Source organism: Capra hircus, chromosome 12 (genome assembly GCF_001704415.2).
Source record: "Capra hircus breed San Clemente chromosome 12, ASM170441v1, whole genome shotgun sequence".
NCBI classification, from domain to species: Eukaryota; Metazoa; Chordata; class Mammalia; order Artiodactyla; family Bovidae; genus Capra; species Capra hircus.
In genome coordinates, this window is record NC_030819.1 from 14341631 (window position 1) to 14364755 (window position 23125).

At 40.3% G+C, this 23125-nt stretch overlaps 1 protein-coding gene across 1 annotated transcript in view; it reads right to left on the reverse strand.

Annotated features, from left to right (window-relative positions):
- Window positions 1-23125, reverse strand: part of LOC108637254 (multidrug resistance-associated protein 4-like) — a 108113-nt gene that overhangs the window by 24006 nt on the left and 60982 nt on the right. The window contains 1 exon segment of the mRNA XM_018056297.1: window positions 3817-3972. Coding sequence (XP_017911786.1) covers window positions 3817-3972 — 156 coding nt within the window.

A 23125-nucleotide genomic window follows, 5' to 3' on the forward strand; every position in this document is an offset into this window, starting at 1 on the left:
TTATTATTAAAAGATAAATATAAAGAAAATCACCAAAGACCATGAACACATAAACAGAAATTAAAGGGTAAAGTCATTTCAGAAGGTGTTACTCTTTTTACTTAAGTAGAAATAATACCCCAAAAGCCAGTGCCCTGATTCTTAAGACTAATTACAGTTCCTGATGACTGAACATTCCTAAGAAAGAGACATGGACACAAACATTATCTCACTGTTACATCTTCACAACAAATCTGTGGAGCAATGATTTCCAGACCAGGTTTAAGGATGAAGATGTTGAAGCTTGGTAGCCAAGTGACATCAAGGCCCCACAGTTGACGAGGCAGAGCAGGAATAAACTGTGGGTCACACTGACACTAGGTCTACACTGTTAACCATTCTAGCCCTCTCTGCCTCCTGAATGGCTTCCTGGGAATCTTTACACATTGCAAGTTTCTTCAAGATTCTTTCTCTTTAATTAACCAACACTGCACCTTGGAGACAAAGGCATATAAAGTGGAATCTACATGGATACAAATGTTAGCACTTTTTGCAAACATGCTCTCTGGACTCTGTACCTAGAACATGCTCAAAGGAAGGATGAAAACAAACAGAACAGAACCAAAATATGCTGAGGTCAAGGTGTGTTTATTCTTTGCTCATATGTGCTTTGAAATATTATTTGTAGAGCCAAGAATCATCTAATATTATTTATTTACAGAGTTATTTTATGTACACAAGCATATAAATTTTCCCTATTAAGAAGCAGTAAAAATAATGCAGGGCATGTTTCTAAAGCTTTGCATTCAAGGGTATGAAGGGACTTTACAGACATGCCCTTTATTTCTACTAACTAATCTCACATGGCCTTTTCAGAAATTAATACCATGAAAACATAAAACTTGGGAATTAAAGCTCATTGATTTTCTACTGTAACCATAAGTCATAAATCTAATAGCCAGAGGAAATCTTTAAATATGAGGACTGAATGTGCTAAAAAATTCTTTCCATTTTTCCTGAAAGGGATACCTTTGAAAAAAATTTTAATTGTAGTAAAATATACATAAAATTTGCCAGATTAACCACTTTAAGTGCACAGTTCAGTGGTGTTAAGTACATTCACATTGTTGTACAGCCATCATCACCATCCAGCCGCAGATCTCCTTTCATCTTAAAGAACTGAAACTCTGTACCCATTAAACAACAACTCCCCTCTCCTAACCACTCCTGGCACCCACCATTCTATGTCCTGTATCCATGAATTTGCTACTCTAGTAACTGCTATTAGTACAATCATACAGTATTTGTCCTTTGAGACTGCCTTATTTCACTTAGCTTAATTTTCTCAAGGTTCATCTGTGCTGTAGCATGTGTCAGAATTTTGTTTTTTTAAGGCTGAGGCAGAAAATAAAGAGGAACTAAAAAGCCTCTTGATGAAAGTGAAAGAGGAGAGTGAAAAAGTTGGCTTAAAGCTCAACATTCAGAAAACGAAGATCATGGCATCTGGTCCCATCACTTCATGGCAAATAGATGAGGAAACAGTGGAAACAGTGGCTGACTTTATTTTGGGGGGCTCCAAAATCACTGCAGCTGGTGACTGCAGCCATGAAATTAAAAGACACTTACTCCTTGGAAGGAAAGTCAGGATCAACCTAGATAGCATATTGAAAAGCAGAGACATTACTTTGCCAACAAAGGCAAAGCTATGGTTTTTCCAGTGGTCATGTATGGATGTGAGAGTTGGACTGTGAAGAAAGCTGAGCACCAAGGAATTGATGCTTTTGAGCTGTGGTGTTGGAGAAGACTCTTGGGAGTCCCTTGGACTGCAAGGAGATCCAACCAGTCCATTCTGAAGGAGTTCAGCCCTGGGATTTCTTTGGAAAGAATGATGCTAAAGCTGAAACTCCAGTACTGCGGCCACCTCATGCGAAGAGTTGACTCATTGGAAAAGACTCTGATGCTGGGAGGGATTGGGGGCAGGAGGAAAGGGGACAACAGAGGATGAGATGGCTGGATGGCATCACTGACTCGATGGACATGAGTTTGAGTGAACTCGGAGTTGGTGATGGACAGGGAGGCCTGGCGTTCTGTGATTCATGGGGTCGCAAAGAGTTGGACACGACTGAGCGACTGAACTGAACTGCATATTCTACTGTATGTATACACACCGCGTTTCGTTTGTTGATTCGTCTGTCAATGGACCTTTGGGTGCCTCCACCTTTTGGCTGTTGAGAATAATGCTGCTATAACATGCATGTTCCAGTATCTCTTCAAGACTTTCTTCCAATTCTTCTGGGTTTATACTTTAAAGTAGAGTTGCTAGGTCATGATAAATCCATCATTAACTCTTCAGAGCATCCGGCAACTTGATTTCCACAGTAACTGTACTATTTCAGATTCCTATCAGCAATGAACAAGGATTCTAATTTCTCTACATCCTTGCCAATATTATCATTTTCTTTTTTTTTTTTTTCTCTACCCATTCTTTGATAGCAGACATCTTAAGGGGTATGAGGTGGCATTTCACTAGAGTCTGAAAAGAATATCTTGGTTTTTAAATTACTTAGATTAATTCCAGGTATTTTTGAGGTCATGGGCAGGTAGCAATAGCTGTACCCAAGTCCACATTCGCCTTCCTTTGGGTGCCATGTTGTACATGCTTCCTGATAAACAGGTATTTCAGGACACATTATACCCACATTCCAGGAAACACATTTGCCTGGCTCATTCTGCCTCATCTCCTCTGTTTCTCATCTCAAGAGGGTGTTTTTCTGAGCTTCCTTTGGTGGGCAGATGATTACTAAGTATATAAATAAAAACTCAATTTTTTTTTTTTAAATCAGCAGTCTGTCAAAGCAGAAGGCAGGATGATAGATCAGGACACAAGATCTAGGTTGCCCTTGGCTATATACCTGGAGGATAGTAATTTCTCAGTAAATATCACAGAATTATGTTGAGTGAATGAACCACAAGGAATAATAGGTACGTCTACCCTGCATATAATCCAGTCTCCGAAACTCTCCCTGAAATTTATACTTCTTTATGAAGAAGAAGAAAAGAGTATAGAATCAGAGCCCAGGAAGAGATGACCAACTCAACACTCCACCATCACAGCAGGCACATATGAGTCTACATAAAGCACTTCACACTCACTGACCTATTTTGTCCTCACAACAGATTGAGGGGGTGATACCATTATCTGCCTTGTAAGACAGAGAAAACCAAGGTACATAGAGACAGAATTCTGAGTCCCCTGCTCTTCCTCACTATTCTGTACTGCCTCCCTGGTGAAAATTATTCATTAATGGCTAAATTGTCAAAGTGTCTCCAAAGTATCTATATATCCTATAATTCTTAAAGCCCCACTATTTCACAGAAAGTTTTCCAAGGACAAAGTCACTTTTTAAAAGATGTCCTCCGTTTCCCACAGCAAAATTTCATCTGTAAGACACTTATTAATAAAATTCATGTTTCTCTATAGGAACCTCTGCAGCATTAAGCAAACACTTATCCTTCTGTTCTCAGAATTATGTGATTATCAGTGGATAAAATTGTGGAAACTGAGGAAGTCTGAGTCCAGAAATCTATCTCAGTAAGTTATTAAATCACATGTACACAAAACTAACAAGTGAACAACAACAAAAAACAAACAAACAAACAAACAAAACCTGGTATGCAATGAAAGTGTCTGTTGAAAACACCTGCTGCTAAATATATGCTCTATTGGGAAAAAGGATCAATTCATTCACTTAACTTGAAAAGACCAATCAAATTAAAAGCACTTAAACTTTAGACACCTTATAAAAAGAACATGTGAGAGTGTTCTGCCGTGCATACCTGAAGTGCAACTGACATTTTCTTCCTTAAATCATGCAGTCCAATACTGGTTGTCAAGATGTCATCAATATAAATGTCACCTTCGGGTTCTGACAATCTAAAAAGGGCAGCAATGAGTGAACTTTTTCCAGCTCCTGTTCTTCCCACGATGCCATACTGTAAAGAGACCCAGGGGGATGAAGAATTAACAGGATGCCCAAAACCCAGGAGAACCCTGATAGTTGAAGATGAATTTTAAAAGTTCTATTATATGAAAAGAATAGCCTATAAGTTTCCCAAGCAAGGCCCTACTGACATTTTGGACCAATAATTCATTATTGACGGTTGGGGGCCTGTCCTGTATATTTTAGGATGACTAACAGTAGCCATGAACCCACTAGATACCAGATGCAACTCCCAAAATTATGGCAACCATAAATGACAGAAATTCACAAATGTCTCTGATTGAGACTACCATCATTCCAATAATACACAATAGAAACTATAGTGACTTTCCTGCCTTCTAAAAATCTCAGGCAATTTTATTCACATTTCCTTGATTAAATGCTTAATATGCAGAAAATTGTTTGTTTTTCATAATTATCTCATAGTATCCATTTTGTGGTTTTTTAAAGTGGGAGACCCGTATGTGTATGTGGTGTATATGTGTGTGTGTATGTTTGTAACTAACATTCGTAATTAAAGGAAGAAGATAACTTAAAAAACAATAACCTGACTGCAGTGAAAAACCAGCAGTCTCCTAAGTGGTCCATAAGAAGTCAGCTTTTAAATTAGGTTTATTCCTACTCCCTGCGTAATTTGACCTTGAGAATTACATAGGTAATTTTACAGAGATATCAATAAGGCAAGTCAGAAGTATTACATACAAACAAGCACTCACTTTCTCAGGGATATGTTCTTTATTTAAGAGGAATTATCCTTCAGTAGAAAAATGAAATAATTTCCTGATATTAAATATCTTAATTATATTTTATCTTGAAAGAAAACATCTTCAAATATAAAACGCAGTTCTCAGTTTTGAAAGACAGAGGCCAGTAGACAAAATGTACATGAGATTAACAACAACACAAACAATATTTGCTATTTACATGGGACCTTTCATCAGAGCAGGTCAAAAGGCATTTTATAAATACTTTAAATTGAACCTTGGAAAAACACATGTCAACTGTCAGTTTATTTATTAAAACCAAAGCACAGAAAATTAAATGCAGTAACAGTAAGATTAAAGAATCAATACAATGTAGGTAAAATGCTGGTGGTTGGTTGTTTAGTTGCTGAGTTGTATCTGACTCTTGCAACGCACGGATTGTGGCCTGCCAGGCTCCTCTGTCCATGGGATTCTCCAGGCAAGAATACTGGAGTGGGTTGCCATTTCCTTTTCCTAGATAAAATGCCAGTGGGGAATAAACCACATTCAAATATGCATGCAGAAACTGGCCTTTTTTACCAATGAATTTTTAAGTAAAAGAAAGCATTAGACGATCAGATGCGTACAACTCTTTGTGACCCCATGGACTGTAGACTGCCAGGCTCCCCTGTCCATGGAATTCTCTAGGCAAGAATTCTAGAATGGGTTGCCATTTCCTACTCCAGGGGAGCTTCCTGACTCAGGGATGGAACCTGGGTCTTCTGCCTTACAGGCAGATTCTCTACCGTCTGAGCCACCAGGGAAGCCCAACTGCAAATTCTCTGAAGGAAGCTCTCCAAGAGATGATTTCATCTCTATTGAAAATCTGGAATTGATGAAAGAGTAAGTTATGCTTGGATCATTTGCATCACTGACTTAATGGACATGAGTTTAGGTAAACTCCGGGAGTGGTGATGGACAGGGAGACCTGGTGTGCTGTGGTTCATAGTTCGCAAAGAGTCGGACACAACTGAGCAACTGAACTGAACTGAAAGTTTTAAAACTCATGCCTTTAAAAAAAGAACTAAATCATTCTGAGCAATATAATCAGAATGTTTAGAACTTTTCATGTTTTCTGATTTGAAAAACTCTGAAGTTTCATATCTTAGTCTGTCAAATTAATCGTGGCATTTCAAAAAAGAATTTATCTTTATAGAGTTTAAACAGAAAAGGGGGTTCAGTTAGTTTTATTATCTTATAAAGATAATAAAATGACTATAAGAAAGTGGAGAAAACCACTAGACCATTCAGGTATGACCTAAATCAAATTCCTTATGACTATACAGTGAAAGTGAGATATAGATTTAAGGGACTAGATTTGACAGAGTGCCTGATGAAATATGGACAGAGGTTTGTGACATTGTACAGGAGAGAGGAATCAAGACCATCCTCAAGAAAAAGAAATGCAAAAAAGCAACATGGCTGTCTGAGGAGGCCTTAAAAATAGCTGTGAAAAGAAGGGAAGTGAAAAGCAAAGGAGAAAAGGAAAGATATACCCATTTGAATGCAGAGTTCCAAATAATAGCAAGGAGAGATAAGAAAGCTTTCCTCAGTGATCAATGCAAGGAAATAGAGGAAAATGGGAAAGACTAGAGACCTCTTCAAGAATTTGAGCTAACAAGGGAATATTTCATGCAAAGATGGGCTCGATAAAGGACAGAAGTTGTATGGACCTAACAGAAGCAGAAGATATTAAGAAGAAGTGGCAAGAATACACAGAAGAACTGTACAAAAAAGATCTTGACGACCCAGATATTCACGATGGTGTGATCACTCACATAGAGCCAGACAAAATGGAATGTGAAGTCAAGTGGGCCTTACAAAGCATCACTACGAACAAAGCTAGTAGAGGTGATGGAATTCCAGTTGGGCTAATTCAAATCCTGGAAGATGATGCTGTGAACGTGCTGTACTCAATATGTCAGCAAATTTGGAAAACTCAGCAGTGGCCACAGGACTGGAAAAGGTCAATTTTGATTTCCAATCCCAAAGAAAGGCAATGCCAAAGAATGCTCAAACTACAGCACAACTGCACTCATCTCACATGCTAGTAAAGTAATGCTCAAAATTCTCCATGCCAGCCTTCAACACAACATGAACTGTGAACTTCCAGATGTTCATGCTGGTTTTAGAAAAGGCAGGGGAACAAGAGATCAAATTGCCAACATCCGCTGGATCATCAAAGAGGCAAGAAAGTTCCAGACAAACATCTATTTCTGCTTTATTGACTATGCCAAAGCCTTTGACTGTGTGGATCACAATAAACTGTGGAAAATTCTGAAAGAGATGGGAATACCAGACCACCTGACCTGCCTCTTGAGAAACCTGTATGCAGTTCAGGAAGCAACAGTTAGAACTGGGCATGGAACAAGAGACTGGTTCCAAATAGGAAAAGGAGTATGTCAAGGCAGTATATTTTCACCCTGCTTATTTAACTTCTATGCAGAGTACATCATGAGAAACACTGGGCTGGAGGAAGCACAAACTGGAATCAAGATTTCCGGGAGAAATATCAATAACCTCAGATATGCAGATGATACCACCCTTATGGCAGAAAGTGAAGAAGAACTAAAGAGCTGCTTGATGGAAGTTAAAGAGGAGAGTGAAAGTTGGCTTAAAGCTCAACATTCAGAAAACCAAGATCATGGTATTTGGTCCCATCACTTCATGGCAAATAATGGGGAAACAGTGGAAACAGTGGCTGACTTTATTTTTTGGGGTCCAAAATCACTTCAGATGGTGATTGCAGCCATGAAATTAAAAGATGCTTACTCCTTGGTAGGAAAGTTATGACCAACCTAGACAGCATATTAAAAAGCAGAGACATGGGCAGGGGGCGGGGGAGGGGTGCGGTCCTAAGATGGCGAAGGAATAGGACAGGGAGACGACTTTCTCCCTCACAAATCCATTGAAAGAACATTTGAACGCTGAATAAATTCCACAAAACAACTTCTGAATGCAGGCAGAGGACATTAGGCTCCCAGAAAAGCAGCCCATTGTCTTCACAAGGAGGTAGGAAAAAATATAAAGATAAAAAGAGAGACAAAGAGGTAGGGATGGAGCTCTATCCCAGGAAAGGAGTCTTTAAAAAGAGAAAAGTTTCCAAACACCAGGAAACACTCTCACTGCTTAGTCTGTGGTGAGCCTTAGAAGCACAGAGGGCAACATAACTGGGAGGAAAAACAAATAAATAATTAAAACCCACTGATTACATGCACAAAGGTAACTCCTCCAGCAGAGAAGCAGCGTGTGCCTGCATCTGCCACTAGCAAGCAGAGGCTGGGCAGGGAGGCGTGGGCTGCATTGCTTAGAGTAAGGACTGGGCCTGAATGCCCCAAGGGCAATCTGAGGGAACTAACTTGGGATAGTAAACCAGACTTTGGGATAGCTACCACATGAAAAGCCCTAATCTAAGACACCATCAGGCCTGCTCACAGAACAAAGGACTGAGCAGAGCTAGCCAGCTGCAGGCTGGCCCACCCCCTCCGGTGACAGGCAGGCGAGGGCAGCCTGAGCCAGAAAGGGGCAATTGTGGCCCCAGAGAGGCATTATCTACCAAACTGCAAGTAGGCTTCATTGCAAACCAAGACTTCTTGGGATTTTGGACAGTCAACTTCCACCTGAGAAAGTGCGCTGACTGTACATCCAGAAAACCGAGCGGCAGGGACGGGGGAGGCAATAAGTTGCAGTGACCATGCTCGCCAAACACCTGGTCACCTGAGCTGCTTGGACCTGGGAAGGGCACAAAATGCAGGCCCAACCGAGTCTGCGCCTTTGAGGAGTACCTGAGTACCTGAACCTGAGCAGCTTAGACCCGGGAAGTACACACAACCCAGGGTCAGCCCCAGACAGTTCCCGGCAGAGCAACCTAGACACTAAGCAGGGTTGACAGGGAAAGCACACATGCCATGAGCAGGGGCAAACCCAGTGTGGCTGAGACACTGCAAGCACACACCAGTGTAATTTGTTTGCAGTGTCCCTCCCTCCCCACAGCATGACTGAACAAATGAGCCTAAAAAAGTGTCCACCACCACCCGCTTGCATCAGGGCAGAAATTAGACACTGAAGAGACCAGCAAACAGAAGAAGCTAAAACAGAGGGAACCTCCTTGGAAGTGACAGGTGTAATAGGTTAAAAACTGGTAGTTAGTACTGACCATATAGGAAGGGGCCTATAGATCTTGAAGAATATAAGCCAGATCAAGGAACTATCAAAATGAACTGACACCCACACTATCTACAATAACACCAGAGAAGGTCCTAGATATATTTTTACTATTTTTACTATCATTCTTTAATTTTTTTAATTTTTTAAAACTTTAAGACCTCTATTACTCCTTTAATTTAGGTGGTGCAGAGGTTAAAGCGTCTGCCTGCAATGTGGGAGACCTGGGTTCGATCCCTGGGTCGGGAAGATTCCCTCGGTCGGGAAGATTCCCTGGAGAAGGAAATGGCAACCCACTCCAGTATTCTTGCCTGGAGAATCCCAGGGACGGAGGAGCTTGGTGGGCTACAGTCCACGGGTCTCAAAGAGTCGGACACGACTGAGTGACTTCACTTTCACTTTCACTATTACTTTGCAAAAAAAATGAGAGAGACCCTATTTTTTAAAGCAAACTTCATATATACATATATATTTATATATACAATTTTTGTGACTTTTTTCTTTAATATTGAATTTTTGAAAATTCAACATTTACTCTAGATTTTTAATCTTGGCTTTTTGGTATTTGTTATCAATTTTGTACCTTTAAGAACCAAATCTTCAGTACCCATTTTTATTTGGGAGCGAGATTACTGGCTTGACTGCTCTCTCTCTATTTGGGCTCTCCTTTTTCTCTACCAAGTCACCTCTATCTTCTCCCTCCCCCTTCTCTACCCAACTCTATGAATCTCTTTGTGTGTTCCGGACGGTGGAGAACACTTAGGGAACGGATTACTGGCCAGCTCTGTCTCCCTCCTTTTGATTCCCTCCTTTATCCTCCTGGCCACCTCTGTCTCCTTCCTCCCTCTTCTCTTCTCTGTATAACTCCGTGAACATCTCTTAGCAGTCCAGACTGTGGAGCACACATAAGGAAGTGATTATTGGCTAGCTTGCTCTCTCCTCTTTTGATTCCACCTCATCTCATCCTGGTCAACTCTAACTCCCTCCTCTCTCTTCTCATCTCCATGTAACTCTGTGAACCTTTCTGGGTGTCCCTCACTGTGGAGAAACTTTTCATCTTTAACCTAGATGTTTTGTCAATAGTGCTGTATAGATGGAGAAGTCCTGAGGCTACTATAAAAATAAGACTGAAAACCACCAGGAGGCTTAAGTCCAAATCCTGGGAACACCAGAGAATGCCTGACTCCAGGGAACAGTAATCCACAGGAGCTCATTAAATGCCTCCATATCTACACTGGAACTAAGCACCACCCAAGGATCAACAAGCTCCAGAGAAAGACATACCACGCAAATTCTCCAGCAACACAGGAACACAGCCCTGAGCTTCAATATACAGGCTGCCCAAAAGTGAAAGTGAAGTCACTCAGTCATGTCTGACTCTTTGGACTTTAGCCTACCAGGCTCCTCTGTCCATGGGATTTTCTAGGCAACAGTACTGGAGTGGGTTGCGATTACCTTCTCCAGGGGATCTTCCCAACCCAGGGATCAAACCTGGGTCTCCTGCATTGCAAGCAGAAGCCTTACCATCTGAGCCACAGAAGTCTACAGGCTGCCCAAAGTCACTCCAAACACACTGACATCTCATAACTCACTACTGGACATTTCATTGCACTCCAGAGAGAAGAAACCCAGCTGCACCCACCAGAACACTGACACAAATTCTCTAACCAGGAAACCTTGACAAGCCACCCATACACAGTTCCCTCACCCACAGCGAGGAAACACTGCAATAAACAGAATTCCACAAACTGCCAGAATATAGAAAGACCACCCCAAACACAGCAATATAAACAAGATGAAGAGACAGAGGAACACCCAGCAGGTAAAGGAACATGCCCACCAAGCCAAACAAAAGAACAAGAGATAGGGAATCTACCTGATAAAAAATTCTGAAGAATGATAGTGAAAATGATCCAAAATCTTGAAAACAAAATGGAATCACAGATAAATAGCCTGGAGATAAGGATTGAGAAGATGCAATAAAGGTTTAACAAGGACCTAGAAGAAATAACAAAAAGTCAATATATAATGAATAATGCAATAAATGATATAAAAAACACTCTGGAGGGAACAAATAGTAGAATAATGGAGGCAGAAGATTAGGATTAGTGAGGTAGAAGATAGACCGGTAGAAATAAATAAATCAGAGAGGAAAAAAGAAAAACGAATTAAAAGAAATGAGGACAATCTCAGAGACCTCTGGGACAATGTTAAACGCCCCAACATTCAAATCATAGGAGTTCCAGAAGAAGATAAAAGAAAGACCACGAGAAAATACTTGAGGAGTTGATAGTTGAAAACTTCCCTAAAATGGGGAAGGAAATAATCACCCAGGTCCAAGAAATCCAGAGAGTCCCAAACAGGATAAACCCAAGGTGAAACACCCAAAGACAGATATTAATCAAATTAACAAAGATCAAACACAAAGAACAAATATTAAAAGCAGCAAGGAAACACACACACACACACACACACACACACACAAGGGGATTCCCATAAGGATAACAGCTGATCTTTCAATAGAAACTCTTCAGACCAGGAGGGAATGGCAGGACACACTTAAAGTGGTGAAAGAAAATAATCTACAGCCCAGATTACTGTACCCAGCAAGGATCTCATTGAAATATGAAGGAGAAATCAAAAGCTTTACAGACAAGCCAAAGCCGAGAGAATTCAGCACCACCAAACCAGCTCTCCAACAAATGCTAAATGTTTCCTCTCTAGACAGGAAACACAAGAAGGGAGTATAAACTCGAGCCCAAAACAGTAAAGTGGCAATAGGATCATACTTGTCAATAATTACCTTAAATGTAAATGGGTTGAATCCCCCGACCAAAAGACAAAGACTGGCTGAATGGATACAAAAACAAGACCCCTATATATGTTGTCTACAAGAGACCCACCTCAAAACAAGGGACACATACAGATTGAAAGTGAAGGGCTGGAAAAAGATATTCCATGTAAATAGAGACCAAAATAAAGCAGGAGTAGCAATACTAATATCAGATAAAATAGACTTTCAAACAAAGGCTGTGAAAAGAGACAAAGAAGGACACTACATAATGATCAAAGGATCAATCCAAGAAGAAGATATAACAATTATAAATATATATGCACCCAACATAGGAGCACCACAATATGTTAGACAAATGTTAACAAGTATGAAAGGGGAAATTAACAATAACACAATAATAGTGGGACACTTTAATACCCACCCCCCCCACACCTATGGAAAGATCAACTAAACAGAAAATTAATAAGGACACAAACTTTAAATGATACAATAGACCAGTTAGACCTAATTGATATCGAAAGGACATTTCACCCCAAAACAACGAATTTCAACTTTTTCTCAAGCGCACACAGAACCTTCTCCAAGATAGATCACATCCTGGGCCATAAATCTAGCCTTGGTAAATTCAAAAAAATTGAAATCATTCCAAGCATCTTTTCTGACCACAATGCAGTAAGATTAGATCTCAATTACAGGAGAAAAACTATTAAAAATTCCAAAATATGGAGGCTGAAAAACACACTACTAAATAACCAACAAATCACAGAAAAATCAAAAAAGAAGTAAAAATATGCATAGAAATGAGTGAAAATGAAAACACAACAACCCAAACCTGTGGGACACTGTAAAAGTAGTGCTAAGGGAAAGGTTCATAGCAATACAGGCATACCTCAAGAAACAAGAAAAAAGTCAAATAAATAACCTAACTTTACACCTGAAGCAACAAGAAAATGAAGAAATGAAGAACCCCAGGGTTAGTAGAAGGAAAGAAATCTTAGAAGTTAGGGCAGAAATAAATGCAAAAGAAACAAAAGAGACCATAACAAACATTAACAAAGCCAAAAGATGGTTCTTTGAAAGGATAAATAAAATTGACAAACCATTAGCCAGAGTCATCGAGAAACAAAGGGAGAAAAACAAAATCAATAAAATTAGAAATGAAAATGGAGAGATCACAACAGACAACACAGAAATACAAAGGATCATAAGAGACTACTATCAGCAACTACATGCCAATAAAATGGACAACTGGGAAGAAATGGACAAATTCTTAGAAAAGTACCACTTTCCAAAACTGAACCAGGAAGAAATAGAAAATCTTAACAGACCCATCACAAGCATGGAAATTGAAACTGCAATCAGAAATCTTCCAGCAAACAAAAGCCCAGTTCCAGACGGCCTCACAGCTGAATTCTACCATAAATTTAGGGAAATGCTAACACCTATCCTACTCAAACTCTTCCAGAAAATTGCAGAGGAAGGTAAACTTCCAAACTCATTCTATGAGGCCACCATCACCCTAATACCAAAACCTGACAAAGATGCCACAAAAAAAGAAAACTACAGGCCAATATCACTGATGAACATGGATGCAAAAATCCTTAACAAAATTCTGGCAATCAGAATCCAACAACATATTAAAAAGATCATACATCATGACCAAATGGGTTTTATCTCAGGGATGCAAGGATTTTTCAATATCTGCAAATCAATCAGTGTAATACATGACATTAACAAATTGAAAAATAAAAGCCATATGATTATCTCAATAGACGCAGAGAAAGTCCTTGACAAAATTCAACATCCTTGTATCATAAAAACCCTACAGAAAGTAGAAATAGAAGGAACACACCTTAACATAATAAAAGCTATACATGACAAACCCACAGCAAACATTATCCTCAATGGTGAAAAATTGAAAGCATTTCCCCTAAAGTCAGGAACAAGACAAGGGTGCCCAGTTTCACCACTACTATTCAATATAGTTCTGGAAGTTTTGGCCACAGCAATCAGAGAAGAAAAAGAAATAAAAGGAATCAAAATCAGAAAAGAAGAAGTAAAACTCTCACTGTTTGCAGATGGCATGATCCTCTACATAGAAAACCCTAAAGACTCCACCAGAAAATTACTAGAGCGAATCAATGAATATAGTAAAGTTTCAGGATATAAAATCAACACACAGAAATCCCTTGCATTCCTATACACTAACAATGAGAAAATAGAAACAGAAATTAAGGAAACAATTCCATTCACCATTGCAACGAAAAGAATAAAATACTTAGGAATATATTTACCTAGAGTTGGACTGTGAAGAAGGCTGAGAGCCGAAGAATTGATGCTTTTGAACTGTGGTGTTGGAGAAGACTCTTGAGAGTCCCTTGGACTGCAAGGAGATCCAACCAGTCCATTCTGAAGGAGATCAACCCTAGGATTTCTTTGGAAGGAATGGTGCTAAAGTTGAAACTCCAGTACTTTGGCCACCTCATGTGAAGAGTTGACTCATTGGAAAATACTTTTATGCTGGGAGGGATTGGGGGCAGGAGGAGAAAGGGACAACTGAGGATGAGATGGTTGGATGGCATCACTGACTCGATGGACATGAGTTTGAGTGAACTCTAGGAGTTGGTGATGGACAGGGAGGCCTGGTGTGCTGCGATTCATGGGGTTGCAAATAGTCTGACACGACTGAACGACTGAACTGAATGAAAAGAAGCTAAAGACCTATATATAGAAAACTATAAAACACTGATGAAAGAAATCAAAGAGGACACTAATAGATGGAGAAATATACCGTGTTCATGGATTGGAAGAATCAATATAGTGAAAATGAATATACTACCCAAAGCAATCTATAGATTCTATGTCATCTCTATCAAGCTACCAAAGGAATGTTTCACAGAGCTAGAAAAAATAATTTCACAGTTTGTATGGAAATACAAAAAGCCTCAAATAGTCAAAGCAATCTTGAGAAAGAAGAATGGAACTGGAGGAATCAACCTGCCTGCCTTCAGGATCCACTAGAAAGCCACAGTCATCAAGACAGTATGCTACTGGCACAGACAGAAATATAGATCAATGGAATAAAACAGAAAGCCAACAGATAAACCCACACAACTATGGACACCTTATCTTTGACAAAGGAGGCAAGAATATACAATGGAGAAAAGGCAATCTCTTTAACAAGTGGTGCGGGGAAAACTGGTCAACCACTTGTAAAAGAATGAAACGAGAACACTTTCTAACACCATACACAAAAATAAACTCAAAATGGATTAAAGATCTAAACACAACCCAGAAACTATAAAACTCCTAGAGGAGAACATAGGCAAAACACTCTCTGACATAAATCACAGCAGGATCTTCTATGAACCACCTCCCAGAATATTGGAAATGAAAGCAAAAATAAACAAATGGGACCTAATTAAAATTAAAAGCTTCTGCACAACAAAGGAAACTAGAAGCAAGGTGAAAAGACAGCCTTCATAATGGGAGAAAATAATAGCAAATGAAGCAATTGACAAAGAATCAATCTCAAAAATATACAAGTAACACCTGCAGCTCAATTCCAGAAAAATAAACGACCCAGTCAAAAACTGGGCTAAAGAACTAAATAGACATTTCTCCAAAGAAGACATATGGATGACTAACAAACACATGAATAGATGCTCAACATCACTCATTATCAAAGAAATGCAAATCAAAACCACAATGAGGTACCATTTCATGCCAGTCAGAATGGCTGCGATCCAAAAGTCTACAAGCAATAAATGCTGGAGAAGTTGTGGAGAAAAGGGAACCCTCTTTCACTGTTGGTGGGAATGCAAACTAGTACAGCCACAATAGAGAACAGTGTGGAGATTCCTTAAAAAACTGGAAATAGAACTGCCTTATGACCCAGCAATCCCACTGCTGGGCATACACACCGAGGAAACCAGAATTGAAAGAGACACATGTACCCCAATGTTCATCACAGCTCTGTTTATAATACGCAGGACATGGAAGCAACCTAGATGTCCATCAGCAGAAAAATGGATAAGAAAGCTGTGGTACATATACACAATGGAGTATTACTCAGCCATTAAAAAGAATACATTTGAATCAGTTCTAATGAGGTGGATGAAACTAGAGCCTATTATACAGAGTGAAGTAAGCCAGGAAGAAAAACACCAATACAGTATACTAATGCATATATATGGAATATAGAAAGATGTTAATGATAACCCTGTATGCGAGACAGCAAAAGAGACAGATGTATAGAACAGTCTTTTGGACTCTGTGGGAGAGGGAGAGGGTGGGATGATTTGGGAGAATGGCATTGAAACATGTATAATATCATATGTGAAATGAATCGCCAGTCTAGGTTTGATGCATGATACAGGATGCTTGGGGCTGGTGCACTGGGATGACCCAGAGGGATGGTACGGGGAAGGAGGTGGGAGGGGGGTTCAGGATGGGGAACACATGTACACCCATGGTGGATTCATGTTGATATATAGCAAAACCAATACAATATTGTAAAGTAATTAACCTCCAATTAAAATAAATAAATTTATATTAAAAATTAAAAAAATAAATTAAAAAAAATTAGAAGTAGAGACATTACTTTGTCAACAAATATCTGTCTAGTCAAGGCTATGGTTTTTCCAGTGGTCGTGTGTGGATGTGAGAGTTGGACCTGAAGACAGCTGAGCACCGAAGAATTGATGCTTTTGAACTGTGATGTTGGAGAAGACTCTTGAGAATCCCTTGGACTCCAAGGAGATCCAACCAGTCCATCCTAAAGGAGATCAGTCCTGGGTGTTCTTTGGAAGGACTGATTTTGAAGCTGAATCTCCAATCCTTTGGCAACCTGATGTGAAGAACTGACTCACTAGAAAAGACCCTGATGTTGAGAAAGATTGAGGGCAGGAGAGTAAGGGGACGACAGAGGATGAGATGGTTGGATGGCAACACTGATTCAATGGACATGGGTTTGGGTGGACTCCAGGGGTTGGTGATGGACAGGGAGGCCTGGCATGCTGCAGTTCATGGGCTTGCAGAGTTGGACAAGACTGAGCAACTGATCTGAACTGATAAGACATTTTATTATTGTTCAGTTGTGTCTCTTTGCAACCCCATGAACCATAGCATACCAGGCCTCCCTGTCCATCACCAACCCGCAGAGTCTACCCAGGCCCATGTCCATTGAGTCAGTGATGCCATCCAACCATCTCATCCTCTGTTGTCCCCTTCTTCTCCTGCCCTCAATCTTTCCAAGGAACACACGTCTTCTAATTTCATGGCTGCAGTCACCATCCACAGTGATTTTCAGAGCCTAAGAAAATAAAGTTTATCACTGTTTCCATTGTTTGCCCATCTATTTGATATGAAGTGGTATAACCAGATGTGGTGATCTTAGTTTTTTGCATGTTAAGTTTTAAGCCATCTTTTCACTCTCCTCTGTTACCTTCATCACGAGGCTCTTTAGTTCCTCTTTGCTTTCTGCCGTTTGGGTGGTATCATCTGCTTATCTAAGGTTACTGATATTTTTCCTGGCATGCTGATTCCAGTTTCTGCTTCATCCTGCCCAGCATTTTGTATGCTGTACTTGGTATGTAAAACTTCTCTGGTGGCTCAGATAGTAAAGCGTCTATCTACAATTCGGGAAACCCGGGTTCGATCCCTGGGTCAGGAAGATCCTCTGGAGAAGGAAATGGCAATCCACTCCAGTACTATTGCCTGGAAAATCCCATGGACAGAGAGCTTGGTAGGCTACAGTCCATGGGGTCGCAAAGAGTCAGACACGACTGAGCAGCTTCACTCACTCACTTCACACTGTATGTAAGTTGAATAAGCAGGGTAACGATATACAGCCTTGAGGTACTCCTTTTCCAAATTTGAACCAGTCCATTACTCCATGTCCAGTTCTAACTGTTGCTTCCTGATTTGCATACAGGCTTCTCAGGACATTTTGTACCTAATGTTAAGCTCTAATTCATATAATATAGATGGGCCATTCTCTGCATACAGGCAGTTTGTAGTGTATATATATGTGGCTCATCTGTTTTGTGTACAGGCAGGTCTCAAAGATATTTTGGATTTGGCTCCAGACCACCTCAACACATGAATATCAAAATAAAGCAAGTTATAGCAATGTTTTGTTTCTCTGTGCAAATAAAAGTTACATTTATACTATATTGTAGTCTAATGATATACAATAGCATTATATATATATAAATGTACATACCTTAATTTCCAATACTTTATCGTTAAAAAAATGTTAACCATCTAAGCATTTATAGCATACTAACATTGAAAACCACTGATCACATATCAGGATAATAAATACAACAATAATGAAATGGTTTGAAATATTGCAAAAATTATCAAAATGTGACAGAAGTGACCAAATGCTGTAGGAAAAATGATGCCAATGTACTTGCCTGACACAGTGTTGCCATAAATGTCCTTTTTTATTTTTTTTAAAGCATTATCTGTGAAGCACAGTAAAACAGGTGTGCCTGTATTTCTGAGTGTTCTCATACGTAAATCAACACACATCAGGACACAGGTGAGAACTGGTCTGGGAGAATGTGTGTGTTTCCATGTTATCAGCTCCACTGAAACTGATTCATGTGTGCAAACAGGAACAGCTGTAAACTTTGGGTAAACGGACTGAGATAAGTAGGGGCACCGAGGACTGCTCATGACCACAGGACTGTGAGTTCTAAACTCCAGCAAAGAAAACTGAAAAACCAGGAGACTTCCCTGACAGTTCAGTGGTTAAGATTCTGTGCTTCCACTGCAGGAGGCATGGATTCGATCCCTGGTCAGGGAACTAAAATCCCACGTGCTGCATGGCCCCAGACCCCCCTAAAAAGAAAAAGGCAACTCCAAGAAAACCTGACTCTGATTATTCCAAGAGTTCAGTCACCAAAGCTATAGTCTGAATGTCTTGTCTAGGTAACCAAAGGGTTCTACCAATTGCCCATGGAGAGTGTCACCAGTATCAGTAAACTCACATTCTTCAATCTAAGGACACTTGAGGGCTTCCCTCATGGCTCAGTGGTAAAGAAACTGCCTGCCAGTGCAGGAGACATGGGTTCAATCCCTAGTCCAGGAGAATGCCACATGCTGTGAAGCAACTAAGCCCATGTGCCACAACTATTGATCCTATGCTCTAGAACCCAGGAACCACGATTATGAGCCTACATGCTTCAACTGTTGAAGCCCTTGCACCCTATAGTCCATACTCTTAACAAGAGAAGAAACCACAGTAAGAAGGCCACACAAGGAACTAGAGAAAAGCCTGAGTAGCAACAGAGACCCAGCCAAGGCAAAAATAAAGAAATAGATACAATTATAAAGACATTTGGAGAAAATCTTCTGTTACTTGCTTTGCAATGGCCCCTTTCTGTTTTTCCAACCAGGCTGGTCTCTGATGATGACACAACTTGTTAGACACTAGCTCCCGGATCTCTCTTCACACATCAAGCTCAACATAATCAATACCCAATGTTCCACACAAACCAACCCCTTCATCTGTCTCTTCCACTTTACTCTCATTACATCTTTTCCAGGATCATAGTGTTTAAAAAAAAAAACAAAATAAACTGTTTCCTTAATCATAATCAGTGCAAATGAATTTGAGTAGTAAATAAATACTAGCTATAGCCAGCACTCTGAAAAAAAATTCTTAAAATATTTTTACTTTCAAGGCTTCTGTATGTGTTCTTTCTGTATGTGTTCTGTATGTGTTGTATTTTTTTTTCCCCTGTGGTATGTGTTCTCAAAAATACAAGTTCACATATTTAAACAAAATAGGATTAATGTGAACATACTATTATATGTGTTTTCATTTTGTATTTCATAAAAATATGTATTTTAATGGTTGCATAATATTACAGTACATGTGATCATTTATTTAACAAATCCTCTATTGCTGGATATTTAGGCAGTGTCAAATAGTTAGCTATTATAAATATTCTGTGTTAAATATTCCTGAAGCTAAATCTTTGAAAACAACCTTAGTCATTTCCTTCACAAAAAATCTCAGATGTGGAATTGCTGAGAGTCATGTAAGAACCCCTTGGAAGGCAAGGAGATAAAACCAGTCAATCCTAGAGGAAATTAGGCCTGACTATTCATCAGAAGGACTGATGCTGATTCTCCAATATTTTGGACACCTGACACAAAGAGCCAACTCTTTGGAAAAGACCCTGATGCTGGGAAAAATTGAAAGCAGGAGGAGAAGGGGATGACAGAGGATGAAATGGCTGAATGTTATCACTGATACAATGAGCATGAACTTGGGCAAACTGCTGGAGACGGTGAGGGACAGAGAGCCTGGTGTGTGTCAGTCCATGGGGTCTTGAAGAGTCAGACACTACTAGGTGACTGAACAACAACAATGGAGTATGAACACTTTCAGAGGAAGTGGTTAAGCTGCTAACCTACCCTCCAGAAGTATGATACCATTTTCTACTATCACCCATTGCCCTGCATGTTCACAAATCCAAGTGTTATAGCTTTATTTTAATTGACATCAACTTGATTTCAAAAAGTGGAATCACTTTCTCAGGATGTCTTGCTGGAGGCATAACAGCTCCTGGCTCCCTGCCACCTGCACCTGCCCATTCTGGTCCATGTGCTCTCACTTCTCAGATTAAACTCCTGAATGCCTGCTCAGCACCCAACACTCCACTCCAGAACATCTCTTCTACAAAACTGTCCTCTCTAACCTCTCCATCCTTTGTGTACACGAGTCAGCTTCCTTGGCATCACCAGGTAATTGTGAGGATTGAATGTAAAAATGTGTGTTACATACTTGGTATTTCATTTTCCTGAATGCTTTGCAGGTGTCTAGTTTTTCATTCACTGAATCAGGGCATCATGCTTTTGCTTATGCTGGTCTCACCTCCTAAAATGCCTTTCACATGCATTTCCACCTGCTGAAACCCTAACCACTAAGTCTGTCTCACATGTTTAACTCCTTGGAAGTGCTCTCCCTGTCCCCTAATATGGATTTGTTCCAAATCTAACAGAAGTTATGTCATTTTTTATAAACGTATATAAAAATTGTGGTCTCCTTCTAGCTTCAAAGCTAATATAGCCATTTTCTTGCTTTTGCAACCAGACTGTATATGCTGACATTAGGATTTGTATTGGACTTGACTTTTACTTATTTGTATTACCTGTGGTTTCCTGAGACAAAGAAACTTCCATGGGAGCTGAGATTTTTAACTCAGGCCAGAGAAATTTATGGAAAATCTATTACCATATTATTTAAGTACAAGATAAATCAGACAGAGACAGACACCACAGATGTATCCAACAGCCATAACACAACTTCAAATGGCCAACACCTCATTCTCATAGGACAGACACCACCTTCCACAGCGTAAGTGGCTATGGTCATTTTACACCCTATGAAAACGATGACAATTTGTGTCCAAGCATTTACTCTGGGTGCTTTTACACGCCTTATCTTGTTTAAGTTGTATATAAACCCTACAGGTTACAATCTATCCCTTCCATTTTGTGTAAGAAAATATTGAGGCTTAGATGAATTAGTCTGTCTGAATATCAGAGCCCATATGTCATAGGATGGGACTCAAATCTACATCTGTTGGCCTCTTTTCCACCTGCTAATAGGCCTCCTTATCCCTTGGATGGCTTGACACATTATCATGTCCCTCTGTGTAGCTAGAACAGAGAAAGTGGGGAGAGGTGTAGCTGCAGTTAAAGGAACAAGACTACCATAGAGATCTTATGGTCAGAGAGTTAAGGCATGTTGTGGAGACAGGCATACATGTCGTGAGTGAGAGCAAAGAGGGTACCTGAGGGCAGGTGGACCAGCTGCCAGTAAGAAGACCTGGCACCCACAGCCAGACTGAGAGAGAGACCTGCAGCTAAGTGGGACACATGATGCCTGGGGAACAGGCCAAACAGACCTCATGCCCTGCTTTGGGCAGCAGGACTCATTTTTGATCCCATCAGGTAGTGAAACACCCACACATACACTGCTACACGGGGCTGTCTCTGACTCCAGGTCCAGGCATGGCTGAGCCTGTGGGAAATCCCTCCAGTCACTGCAGGAGGTTGATGTGGCAAAGAACAGACAACAGGATGGAAATTGTCTGTAATGAAGACAGACTCCACTGGAAAGATGCAAAGAAATGCAGTGGAATCACACAGAATTAGATTATAATGCAAAGGTGCAATTTACAGAGCATCACTTCAGTTCAGTTGCTCAGTCATGTCCAGCTCTTTGCAACCCCAGGGACTGCAGCACGCCCGGCTTCCCTGTCCATCACCAACTCCCGGAGCTTACTCAAACTCATGTCCTTTGGTCAGTAATGCCATTCAACCATCTCATAAAAGCATAAAAGTAAGTAAATCTAGTGGCACAGGACATTCTACAGCCTTTTGCTCAGTTAGCAGCAGAGATTTGTCAATTCTTGAGTTCAATTTCCAACTGTCAAAGGACATTCCTTGGGAATCACAGGTTATCACTCATCAAAAACTGCCCACGGGAGAGAAAGTTGGAGGTCATGTTCAGATACAAAGCTGAGTCAAGAGGTCTAAGACTCTGCATTTCTAAGAAGCTCCAGGAGAGGCAGGTGCTGCTGGCCCTGGCACCACCATCTGAGTCACAGGGAACTACAAGCCAGCAGGAGAATGGGGGCAATCTGGGAGTGAGGGGAGCAGTTTTTAAGAAAATACTTCATAAAAAAGGAAAAAATGTAGGAAACTAATATTTTTGTACATTATAGCATGGTGTACTAAGCATCTGTAAAAATGTAGTATCTAAATAATAGCTGTGAGAAAAAACAAAGCAAAATCAATCTACCTCGAGAGCTGGAAAATATTTTATTGCCCAGGACTCTCTAAAATGATCAAATCAACCACAAAATCATCTAAATGAAAAACACAGCCCATGTTCAGACTCTAACCAGGAAGTCTAGGGTCCTATTTACCTCATGTTGGCTTATATATTTGGCTGTGCTGGGTCCTGATTGCCTTGCAAGAGCTGTCTCCAGTTGTGATGAGTGGGGGCTACTCCCTGTTGCAGAGCATGGTTTCTCACTGAGGGGGCTTCCATTGTTTTTGAGCAAAGACTTCAATAGTTGTGGCACCTGGGCTCAGTAGTTGTGGTGCAGGGCTCAGTTGCTCTGCAGCATGTGGAATGTTCTCAGACCAGGGATTGAATCAGTGTCCCCTGGATTGGCAGGTGAATTCTTCTCCACTGCACCACCAGGGAAGTCCTGGTTCTTTATTTTTACTTGTCATTTCTTCTGTGAATTAAAATCCTGCATAGTGCATACTATACTCTCCTATTGACTAACTTCCAGGAATCGGGACATAACAGGAAACAAGGGGAAGAGAATAAAGCTCCACTTCTGCTGTGCTGGCTCACTCCCACGTCCCCTGTCCCCGTCCTGCACACCCCACCTCCCAACAAC